General features: G+C 36.3%; 1 protein-coding gene across 1 annotated transcript in view; it reads left to right on the forward strand.

The window, feature by feature from the left end:
• RADX (RPA1 related single stranded DNA binding protein, X-linked) overlaps positions 1-12,566 on the forward strand; it is a 60,978-nt gene that overhangs the window by 26,024 nt on the left and 22,388 nt on the right. The window contains exons 10-11 of the mRNA XM_019713863.3: positions 172-347; positions 4,601-4,674. Of these exons, the coding sequence (XP_019569422.1) occupies positions 172-347; positions 4,601-4,674 (250 nt within the window). The remainder of the gene's footprint in view (positions 1-171; positions 348-4,600; positions 4,675-12,566) is intronic.

Here is a 12,566-nt window from a genome sequence, read left to right on the forward strand (position 1 = left end):
CAGCCGATGGAATTTTATAAATCATCTTTATAAAAGCAGAATTATGGTTGCAACATTTTGTCACAACTCTTAAGATTATGAAAAATGGATAAACTAAAATTGTAGACTTTTAAGAGAAAAGTAATTTTTATGAATAAGCTTGAAATGTATTCTCTAATTTTTTGGTTTTAGAATGGTAACCGACCCTCAACATCCCAGACAGCTGAAAGAGAAAGTCCAAGTCAGGAAATAGATGGTAAACAGCACCAGGAGAATGGCCTTATGAGTTCTCAGTGTTCTCAAACTACATATACAAGTTTGAGCCCTACCAAGAAAAAAAGGATTGTGCAGGGGCAATATACCAAACTGTAAGTCATTTGTATTAATTTTGGGCATAGCCCTCTTTTGTTTGTTTTTGTCTTGTTTCTACCCTATAAAATGAGTGGTTGTACTAGAAGACATTTTAGATTTTTTGGGCTGCCGAAGACTGAGATCAGGGTATCTGCAGGATGAGTTCCTAGTGAGAGCTGTTATGTACATGGTGTGATCAAAAAATATGGTGAATGTTTAAATTTTAAAAATGTATTACAGTAAAAGACACATTGCCATTAATCCCCCTCAAAATACTCCCTTTCGCTTTGAATATACTAACCCCACCATTTTTGCCACTTTCTGAAGCAATTCTGGAAGTCCTCTTTTGTGAGCGTCTTTAGTTGCACTGCTGTGGCTGCCTCCATGTCCTGAATCATTTTGACTTTGAGGAAGAGCCAGAAGTCACACAGTGCCAGATCCAGTGAATAAGGTGGATGAGGACACACCATAATGTTTTTATTTGACAGAAATTGCCATATACCAGAAGCCATGTGTGACACGGAGCATTGTCATGATGGAGGATGATTTATGGCACGTGTTAAAACACACTTGCTCTCAACCGTAGCTCACACCCGACCGACTGCACCAAACAAGTTAAAACTTGTCACACACTGTTACTAAGGTTCAATGTGCCGCTTCCGGTGTTGAAGATCCCTGCCTTTCCATTCGATGGCACTCAGCAGCAGCACTCACCATATTTTGTGATCACAATGTAACGGCTCTGTGTCACACATCGCTTCTGGTATGCAATTTCTGTCATATAAAAATATTATAGTGTGTCCTCATCCACCTTATTCACCAGATCTGGCACCATGAAGTTTCTGGCTCTTCCCCAAAGTCAAAATGACTATGAAACGTAAATGTTTTTAATTGAGTCAGGACGTTGAGGTGGCCACGACAGCGCAACTAAAGTCACTCATAAAAGAGGACTTCCAGAACTGCTTCAGAAAGTGGCAAGAACAATGGGATAAGTGTGTTCGAAGTGAGGGGGTGTTATTTTGAGGGAGATTAATGGCAATGTGTCTTTTACTGTAATTTTTAAATTTTATTTAAACATTCACAGTATTGTTTGCTCACAACTCATAGAATCTGTTCCATGCCTCTCCCATGGTTTTTGGTGGTTAATTGGCAATCTTTGTCATTTCTTAGCTTATAGAAGCATTACCCCAATTTCTGCCTTCATCTTCACATGGCATTTTCCCTGTTGGCACATCTGTGTCCAAATTTCCCCTTTTTGTAAAGATGCAAGCCATATTGGATTAGGGACCCACTCTGGAAAACTGGTCCCCTCCAGTCTTACCTTATCTTAAGCAATTACATCTTCAGTGACCTTATTTACAAATAAGATCACATTCTGAGAATCCCTGAAGATGTAATTGCTTACATATTGGTAGTCATATTGATATTTGGTGGGGACATAATTCAACCCATAACAGTCTGCCCTCTGTCCCCTAATAATTCATTTCTTACATGCAAAATACATTCACCCAATCACACCATCCCCCAAATTCTTAACCCATACCAACATCAACTCTGAGTCCAAAATGTCATCTAAATATCATCTAAATCATGTATGAATAAGATGTAGGGTGATTCATTCTGGGGCAAAAATTTTTTTCATGACTGAACCTGTGAAAGTAGACACGTTATCTGTCTGAAATGCAATGGTGGGACAGGCATTCCAAAACGGAGAAATTGGAAGGAAAAAAGGGATCATGGGTCACAAGCACATCTGAAACCTAGCAGGGCCAATTCCATTTGACTTTAAGATTTCAGAATTATCCTTTCTGGCATGATACTATGTCCTCTGGGCCCACCAGGTGGCACTGAGTGGTGGCCCTGTACTCTGGAATTGAGGAGATGGCCCTGCCTTCTGTAACTGAGGAAAGGGCCACACCCTCTGGATCATTCTTCCCTTTATTTGAAGGATAACATATGATCACAACTGGGTATCTCTGTTGCCTCATTTCTTGACTGTAGAATTCCAGAAATCTGACAACCATTCTTCATTCTGTCCCACTTATGTCCCTTTCAGTCTAAGCTAGTAGCATGCCTACTGAGATGGTTGATTTGATCCACAAGTCACAGGCCTAATCTCTTGGGCAAATGGTTGTCCAGCCAAACCCTGGGTGTTCTCTCCAGGGCAAACTTTCTCATTTTTTTGCAATATGAATAGGTTGACAATTTTCCAAGTATTGAAGATCTGGTACCTTTTTTCTTAATAATTTCTTTTTCAACTCTCTCATATTTTACTATAAGCAGCAAGGAGAAACCAGGTTGTACCTTCAACACATTGCTTAGAAGTTCAGCTAAATATGTAAGTTCATTGCATATAAGTTTCACTTTCCATCCAAGAGAACAGAATTCAGCCAAGTCTTCTGCTACTTTATACCAAGGATCACCTTTCATCCAGTTTCCGATACCACATTCTTCATTTCTGTCAGACCTCACCAGAAGCACCTTTTACATTCATATTTCTAGCAATATTATTTTCATGACAATATATGTATTCTCTAAGACAACAGAAGCTTTTTCCACAGGTTTCTTCTTTTCTTTCTGAACCCTCAGCAGATTCTCCTTCAAAATTCATATTTCTACCAATATTCTCTTCAAGGCAGTTGAGGCTTTTTCTATTATGTATCTCAAAACTCTTTCAGCCACTACCCATCATATGCATCTTTATCTTCTCTTCTTTAAGCCCTCTCGTGCCTTTCTGTCCTTAGTTATCCTTCTATACTTCTTGTCTTTTCATTTTTCAGTTGTCTCAGCTGATACTCGTAGACATTGTATACTCCACTTCTCTCACTTAGCACCTTTAAGACATTTAAGTCATACAAATGAATTACTACATATTCCAGTAAAAATCTTCTAAGGCACTTTCAAAATTCTGTACAATATAATGGTGCTCCTAGAGTTTGAAAAACTGTTTTTTTTTCTAATTTATTTCAGATGAAAAAAATTATAATCACATGTATTTAAAAGTATAAACGTGCTGTTTAAGCATCTCAAAATACATATAATTTAAATATTTTTAGTATTTACATTTCTCGCAGAGTTGATGGTTTCAATTTACTAATTTCTAGAAATACCATGTTTTCAATAATTGAAAAAAAATAAAACTACAACTACACAATATTTTTTTTAATTTCCTAGAGTTCTGTAGTTAAATGGATGCACTCTTCCTTCATGAAAGCTACTTCTTTTTAGTTCATTAATAACTCACTAATAAAATGAAGAATACTACTATTATGAGACACATCCTTTGATAAAATAAGTTGAGCAATATTATGTGGCATTCTACAATATGACATTTCTATTTTATTTTATGGTTTTAGTTTTGGAATACAACAATAGAAAAAACTCAACCACAGAAGAATGCTAAAAGCCCGTAAGATGGAAATCTTTCTTTATGAAAGTAGGCTTCTCCTCAGCTTCAAAATAAGATACTGCCTTTTTACTCCATTCATTTCAGTTCAATCAACAGTTAGTGAGCAGATATTATGTGGAAATACAAAAATAAATAAAGTCTATACTTTTGTAGGGCTTACAGAAGAATCAGGTGGAAGAGACAAACTAATAAACCTGAAATTGCAATACAAGTGTGATGAACGCTGATAGAAGTTTAGTCATGGTGCTGTGAGAGCATATACATGAAGCAGTGAGCCTTAACTAGAGATCAAGGATGGCTTCTTATAGGAAATAATGCCTGAGTTAAATAATCAGGCAAAGGAAAAGGGATATAGGGTTGTTCCACTCAGAAAGAAAAGCATGAAGATTTGAAGTAGCATGAGGCTTATAAAAAATTCTGGAATGAAGATGGCGAGTTAGGCCAGATGGTTTTCCAGAATATTTGAATAAAGTAAACATGAAAATAAGCCATTGAACTAATTTTTAAATTCCTGTCATCGAGAATGAAATATGTGCGCCTGCGTGTGTGTGTCTGTGTATATATATATACATCTTTAGTTAATATTTAATAAAGTTGAGTACTTCCTTTTGTGGAATACTCCTTAAAAGAATATTTCAACCTATTGCAGTATTTGAATTATGTTATGTATAGATAATTGTTCAAAACTTGAAAGTATTTTTCTTAAATGTTTAATGCACCACTTTAAGAAACTAAACATATATTTTCTAAATTTATTAAATTAGAATAAATTCTGGATGGAAGCAATTCATTTCGTTCATTCAATTTGATATTATATCTCTTTTTTATACTATTGGTTATCCTGTTTTTCATCTTTTGTAGAGTTCCTTTACCTCAGCCAGAAACTTCTGCACAAACAAAAGGGAATAAACCAGACATGCCAAGCATCTTCCAACGTATGTTGCTTTAATTATTATTAGTAGTAGTATTAATGAAATCTTCACATAACACTGTTACATACAGATTACCCTTTGATTCTACATGTTTTTGTGTCATGCCTGCCATTAGCATAATATAAGTACGTCGAATAGATATATAGCAAGCTATTTTTGTTGCTGGTTTTCATTTATATTAGGTTAGGTCCTTGTCAAAAATACTTGTCCCAACTTTAGAACAATATTGTGGTATCATCAAAGTGAAAATAAATATAAACAAACTTATACTTATCGATTTGTTTCTTTAGTAGCATATCCCTTCAAGTGTATTATTTTTTTAAAATAAAAGTTTATTGGGGTGACAATGGTTAGTAAAGTTACATAGGTTTCAAGTGTACAATTCTGTAATACATCATCTATATATCACATTGTGTGTTCACCACCCAGAGTCAGTTCCCTTCCATCACCATGTATTTGATCCCATTTACCCTTATCTAACACCACCCTCCCCCTTACACTCTGGTAACCACTAAACTACTGTCTGTGTCTATGAGTTTCTGTTTCTCATTTGTTTGTCGTGTTCTTTTGTTGTTTTCAGTTTTATATCTCACATGTCAGTGAAACCATATGGTTCTCGACTTTTTCTGTCTGACTGATTTCGCTTAGCATTATAATCTCACGATCCATCCATGTAGTCACAAATGGCACTATTTCATCATTGCTCATGGCAGAATAGTATTCCATTGTGTATATATACCACAACTTCTTTATCCATTCATCTATCGAAGGACACTTTGGTTGTTTCTATGTCTTGGCCACTGTAAAAAGCTGGAGTGAATATCAGAGTGCATATATCTTTACGGATAAATGTTTACAGACTTTTTGGGTAGATATCCAGGAAAGGGATTGCTGGGTCATATGGTAATTAATTCTATTGTTAATTTTTTGGGGTATCACCACACTGCCTTCTTTAGTGGCTGGACCAATCTGTATTTCCAACATTGCATGAGGGTTCCTTTTTCTCCATAGCCTATCCAACACTTGTTATTATTTGTCTTGTTGATGATAGCCATTCTAACTGCTGTTATCCAGTTAATCCAGTTAATGAGGTGATATCTCATTGTGGTTTTCATTTGCATTTCTCTGATGGTTAGTGATGTTAAGCATTTTTTTCATATGTCTATTGGCCATTTGTATGCCCTCTTTGGAGAAATGTCTATTCAGCTCCTCTACCATTTTTTAACTGGATTGTTTGTTTTTTGTTGTTGTTGAGTTCTATGAGTTCCTTATATATTTTGGATATTAGCCCCTTATCAGAGGCGTTGTTTGCAAAAATCTTCTCCCATCGATTAGTTGCCCCTTTATTTTGTTGATGGTTTCTTTTGCTATACAGAAGCTTTTTAGTTTTATATAGTCCCATTCATTTATTTTAGCTTTTCTTCCCTTGCCTTTGAAGTCAAATTGATAAAATCCTCTTTGAATCCAAGGTCTATAAGTTTAGTGCCTAAGTTTTCTTCTATGCAGTTTATTGTTTCAGGTCTTTGATCCATTTTGAGTTAATTGTGGTACATGGTGAGAGACAGCAGTCTAGTTTCATTTTTTTACATGTGGCTATCCAGTTCTCCCAGCACCATTTATTGAAGAGGCTATCTTTTCTCCATTGTATGTTTTTGGTTTCTCTGTCAAAACTTATCTCTCCATATTTATATGAGTTTATTTCTGGGTTCTCGATTCTATTTCATTGGTCTATTCTATTGGTCTGTGTGTCTGTCTTTCTGCCAATACCATACTGTTTTAATAATTGCCCTGTAGTACAAGCTGAAGTAAGGGAGTGTGATTCCTCCAGCATTGTTCTTTTTTCTTAGGCTTGCTTTGGCTATACGGGATCTTTTTTGATTCCATACAAGTCTGATGACTTTCAGTTCTGTTTCTTGAAAAACTGACATTATGATTTTGATGGGGATTGCATTAAATCTGTATATTGCTTTGGGTAGTATGGATATTTTCACTATGCTGATTCTTTCAATCCATGAACATGGAATGTCTTTTCATTTCTTTGTGTCTTCAGTTTCTTTTAAAAATGTCTTATAGTTTCAGTGTGTAGGTCTTTTACATCTTGGTTAAATTTATTCCTATGTGTTTTATTCTTTTGTTGCAATTGCAAAAGGAATTCTTTTTCAATTTCTTTTTCTGGGTTTTCACTGTTAGTATTCAGGAATGCAATGGAATTTTGTACATTGATTTTGTAGTGGGTAACTTTACTATATTCGCTTATTGTTTCTAATAGCTTTCTGGTAGACTCTTGAGAGTTTTCTATATATAACATCATGTCATCTGCAAAAAGTGACAATTTAAATTCTTCATTACCTATGTGGATGCCTTTTATTTATTTCTCTTGCCTAATTGCTCTTGCTAGGACTTCCTGTACTATTTTGGAAATCAGAGATGATAAGGGACAGCCTTGTCCTGTTCCTCAACTTAGAGCAAAGGGCTTCAGTTTTTCACCATTAATTACGATATTAGCTGAGGGTTTGTCATATATCGCCTTTATTGTGTTAAGGTATTTTCCTTCTATACCCATTTTATTAAGTGTTTAAGTCATAAATGAATGTTGTATCTTGTCAAATGCTTTTTCTGCATCTATTGATATAATCATAAGATTTTTGTCCTTTATTTGTTTATGTGGTATATCATATTGATTGATTTGCACATGTCAAACCATCCTTGTGCTCCTAGGATGAACCCCACTCGGTCGTGAAGTATAATATTTTTAATGCATTGTTGCATTTAATTTGCTAGAATTTTGTTTAGGATTTTTGCATCTGTAATCATCGGAGATATTGGTTTGTAATTTTCTTTTTTTGTGTTATCCTTATCAGGTTTTGGTATCAGGGTAATGTTGGCCTCATAAAATGAGTTACGGAGTATTGATTTTTCTTCAATTTTTTGGAAGAGTTTGAGTAGGATGGGTGTTAGATCCCCTTTGAATGTTTGGTAGAATTCACTAGTGAAGCCGTCTGGTCCCGGATTTTGCTTTTGGGAAGATTTCATATGACTGATTCAATTTCCTTATTGGTGATCGGTCTCTTTATATTTTCCAGTTCTTCGTGATTCAGAGTAAGAAGGCTATATGTTTTTAAGAACATGTCCATTTCTTCTAGGTTATTGAATTTGGTGGCATATAGCCCTTCATAATATTCTTGGATAATCCTTTGTATTTCTGTAGCATCTGTGGTAAGTTCCCTTCTTTCATTTCCGATTTTCTTTATTTGTGTCTTTTCTCTTTTTATCTTAGTGAGTCTAGACAAAGGTTTCTCAATTTTATTCGTCTTTTCAAAGAACCAGCTCTTTGTTGCATTATTTTTTTCTATTGTCTTTTTGTTACTATTTCATTTAGTTCTACTCTAATTTTTATTATTTCCTTCCTTCTGCTGACTTTGGGTTTCATTTATTCTTCTTTTTCTAGTTCTTTAAGGTGTAGCTTGAGGTTATTTATCTGGGCTTTTTCTTATTTCTAGAGATAGGCTTGTAATGATATAAATTTCTCTCTTAAAACTGCTTTCATTGCATCCCAAAAATTTTGGTAGGGTGTAATTCATCCTCATTTGTTTCAGTCATTCTTTGAAAGTATGTTGTTTAATCGCCACATATTTGTGGTTATTCCTTCTTTCTTTCTGCAGTTGATATCCAATTTCAAACCCTTGTGATCAGAGAATATCCTTGGGATGATTTTAATCTTCTTAAATTTGCTGAGGCTAGTTTTATGTCCCAATATATGGTCTGTCCTTGAGAATGTTCCATGTATACTAGAAAATAATGTGTAGTCCAATATTCTAGGATAAAGTGCTCTATAAATGTCAATTATGTCCATTTCATCTAATGTGTTATTTAGGCCTGATATTTCTTTATTTACTTTCTGTTTGGATGATCTATCCATAGCTGTCAATATGTATTTAGGTCCCCTACTATAATTGTGTATTGGTCCATTTCTCCCTTTAGTTCTGTTAGTAGTTGCTTGGTATATTTCAGTGCTCCCTGATTGAGGTCATATATAGTGATGACTGTTATATCATCTTGTTGTATAGTCCCCTTTATCATTATGAAATATCCATCTTTGTTTCTTGTTACCTTTTTTATCCCAAAGTCTGATTCATATGATATCAGTATGACTACACCTGCTTTTCTCTGTATACCATTTGCTTGGAGTGTCAATTTCCACCCTTTCACTTTGAGTCTATATTTGTCCTTGTAGCTGAGATGTGGCTCTTGGAGGCAGCATATGGTTGGATTTAGTTTTTTGATCCAATCTGCTACTCGTGCCTTTTTACTAGTGAGTTGAGTCCATTTACATTTAGTGTGATTATTGATATATGAGGGTTTCCTTTCCTTCTATCTTTGGTTTTCTGGTAGGACTGTGTCTCCATTGTTTCTTTCCCTTTTTGTTCCTGTCTGTTATTTCAGTGTGGTGGTATTCTATGATTTTCCTCTGTTTCTTCATTTTTCATGTTTCTTCAAGTTTCAGTTCTGGATTTTTTTTTTTTTTTTTTGAGTGGTTACCATTAAGTTTATGTAAAACAAAGTTTCATATTTATAGCATTCTATTTTCTTCAGCATGCTTACTTTCTCCTTTCCCTTATGCTGGTTCAGACTTTTACTCTCTCTTTTTTTATGTTTTTGTTGTCACAAGTTATCCCTATTTATGCTGTAAGTTGATTTCTGTGCTGAATTAACAAGTTGTCTTTTTCTTCTGTTTTTTTTTTTAAGTGTTTTCTTCTTTACCCTGTTTGTTATGTTTAAGTGTACAGTGTCTTATTTGATGTAGGGGTTGCCATTTCCTGCTTCTGTCTGTCTGTTTGTAATACTACTCATGCTTTGTATTGTTTTGCTTTTTTGCTTCAGGTCAAATAGTATTCTTGAACATTTCTTGTAGTGTAGGTTTTGTGTTAGAAAACTCCCTCAGCTTCTGTATGTCAGGAAAGGTCTTTATTCCTCCTTCATATCTAACGGATATCTTTGCTGGATATATTATTTTTGGCTCATAATTTCTCTCTTTCAATAGTTTGAATATTTAATTCCCTCCCTCTTGGCTTGCAGAGATTTACTGAAAAATCTGATGATAATCTAATGGGTTTTCCTTTGTAGGTTACCATCTTTTTTTTTTCTTTCTGGCTGCCTTGAGGATTCTTTCTGTGTCATTAATTTTTGACAGCTTCAATACAATGTGCCTTAGAGAGATGCTGTTGGGATTGAAGTAATTAGGTGTTCTGTGTGCTTCTTGGATTCGAGGATCCAGTTCTTTCCACAGGTTTGGGAAGTTGTCGTCGACTATTTGTTTGAATATACTCTCTGTTCCCTTCGCCCTTTCTTCTTTTTCTGGGATGACCATTATTCTTATATTGCTCTTTCTGAAAGTTCTTGTGGAGTTCTTTCATTTCTTTTAACTCTCAAGTCTCTCTCTTCTTCCATCTGTGTCATTTCCAGATTTCTGTTCAATGTCACTGATTCTTTCCTCCATTTGGTCAGCTCTATTAGCTACGCTGGCTAATTCATTCTTCATTTCTTTTATTGAATTCTTAATCTCCAGAAATTCTATTTGGTTCTTTTCTATAATTTCAATCTCTTTGGTAATATGTTCACTTTGTTCTTTCATTGTGTTTCTAAGTTCATTTCTAATCTGCCTGTCTGTGTTTTCTTGCATCTCATTGAGTTTTTTCAGAAGTGCAATCTTGAATTCTCGGTCATTTCAGTCAAATATTGCCACATCTCTAAGTTCATTTTCTGGAGACTTTTCATTTTCTTTCTGAGCTGTCTTGTTGCCTTGGTTATTCATGGCAATTAATTAATTATTATTTCTCTTGCTAGACATCTACAGGAGTGGGTTCTGCAACAGGTTGGTAGGAAGAGTTCTTTCTTTTGCTTTCTAGTAGATGTTGGTAGAATTCTTTATTTTCTCTCCAACTGCAGCCTTTTATTCTCTCTCACACTGCAGTGTTATATTTTTCCGCACTGTTACCGCTTCTCACACAATGTGGCGGGGGTGGGGGGATTCTGTGGAAGCTGTGCTTCTCCTCTGTGAGCAGATTGCCTGGGTCTCAGTACACTGCCTCCGTTGGGGAATGTGGAGAGCTTCTGATATTCCAAAGCTATTTCTGCACCAGATTCAGGGGCTTATGTTTCAGCAGCTTTGTTTATGCCTTCAGGGATTCACCCAGATAGGTGGGGCCAGGGGCGGGGTGAGTTGTGAGAGGTGGCTCTGAGCAATGTCCGGGTCCACCACCACAGCCGGTCCTGCTTCCACAGCTCCCTCCCCTTTGCTCAACTAGTTGGACTGTGAGTCCATGGCTGTGGGCCTCAGTTCTCAGAACTGCTAATATTCTGTTCTTTTGTTCTGACACTGCTACTGTTCCACTTCTAGCACTGGGCTGGTGGGGGTGAGGTGAGCCCTGGAAGGGTGAGGTGGGGATGTCTAGGCTCCGTGTCTAAGCATTCCATTCTCTGCTCAGAAGTAAGGGCTTAAACTGCTGTTTTCACCCTTCTTCCCTCAGTGTTTGCTCCAAGGTCTCTGCTGTGAGCATTGGGTTCAGCCGTGTTACATACAGATCCCTCAGGCGGGACTATGGGCCATCAGCGGAGCCCTAGCAGTCAGAATGCTTCCCTGTCCCGCGACTGCGGTGGCTCTGGAATGCAGGTAGCTCCAAACTCCAGTCTCCGGCCCAGATTTGCGCACGGCCTGCTTCTCTGTACCTCCTGCTTCCCTCCTTCCCTCCTCACCCAATTTGCCCACCTTTGGATGATTTCAGTTGAGTGTCTGTTAGTCTTGCCTGCTTGCTGTGCAGGAAATCCTTTGTGGAATTATAGTTGTTCAATTTGTTGTAAATTCCAGGGGAGGTTTCAGTGGGGTCACCTCATGCTGCCCTTTTGTATGATGACATCCAGGTATGCTATGATTTTTCTTTGTCTTTCCTCTTTTTTATGTCACGTGTCTCAGTTCTGTGTTGTTTTCTTTTGTTTTCCTTTGTTTTGTTTTGTTTTAGTGGTTACCAATAAGTTTATGTAAAAGAAAATTTCATATGAACAGTAGTCCTTTTTTTTCAGCATGCTTCTTATCTCCATTCCCCTTTGCAAATTCAGACCTTTACTCTCTCCCCTTTCATGCTTTTGTTATCACAAATTATTCCTATTTATGCTGTGAATTGATTTCTGAGTTGCAGTAGCAAGTTGCCTGTTTATTCTCTTTTCCCTTTTTTTTATATTTTTATCTTCTTTACCCTTTATGTATGTTTACGTGTATAGTGCCCTATTCTGTGTAGGTGTTGCCATTTCCTGTTTCTGTCTGCCTGTTAGTAATCTTGCACATGGTTTTTGTATTCTTTTGACTGTTTCCATTCTGTTGAATTTTTGTTTCGGATAGCCTCCTTTCTTATTTCCTGCAGTGCAGGCTGTGTGGTGGAAAATTCTCTCGTCTTCCATATGTCTGGAAAGGTTTTTATTCCTCCTTCATATCTAAAAGATAACTTTGCTGGATATATTATTCTTGGCTGGTAATTTCTCTCTTTCAATAGTTTGAATATTTGATTCCACTCCCTCCTGACTTGTAGAGTTTCTGCTGGAACATCTTATGATAACTAATGGGCTTTCCTTTATATGTTACTGTCTTCTTTTCCCTGGCTGCCTTAATCATTAATTTTTGACAGCTTCAATATAATGTGCCTTGGAGACAGTTTGTTGGGATTGAGGTAATTTGGTGTTCTTTTGCGTCTTGGATTTGAAGATCCAGTTCTTTCCATTGGTTTGGGGAGTTCTCATCAACTATTTGTTTGAATAGACTCTCTGTTCCCTTCTCTCTTTCTTCTCCTTCTGGTATGCCCATTAATTCTTATGTTGCTCTTTTGATGGAGTCAGAAAGTTCTTGT

This window comes from Rhinolophus sinicus, chromosome 18 (genome assembly GCF_057876585.1).
Source record: "Rhinolophus sinicus isolate RSI-liver-muscle chromosome 18, RSI-T2T, whole genome shotgun sequence".
NCBI classification, from domain to species: Eukaryota; Metazoa; Chordata; class Mammalia; order Chiroptera; family Rhinolophidae; genus Rhinolophus; species Rhinolophus sinicus.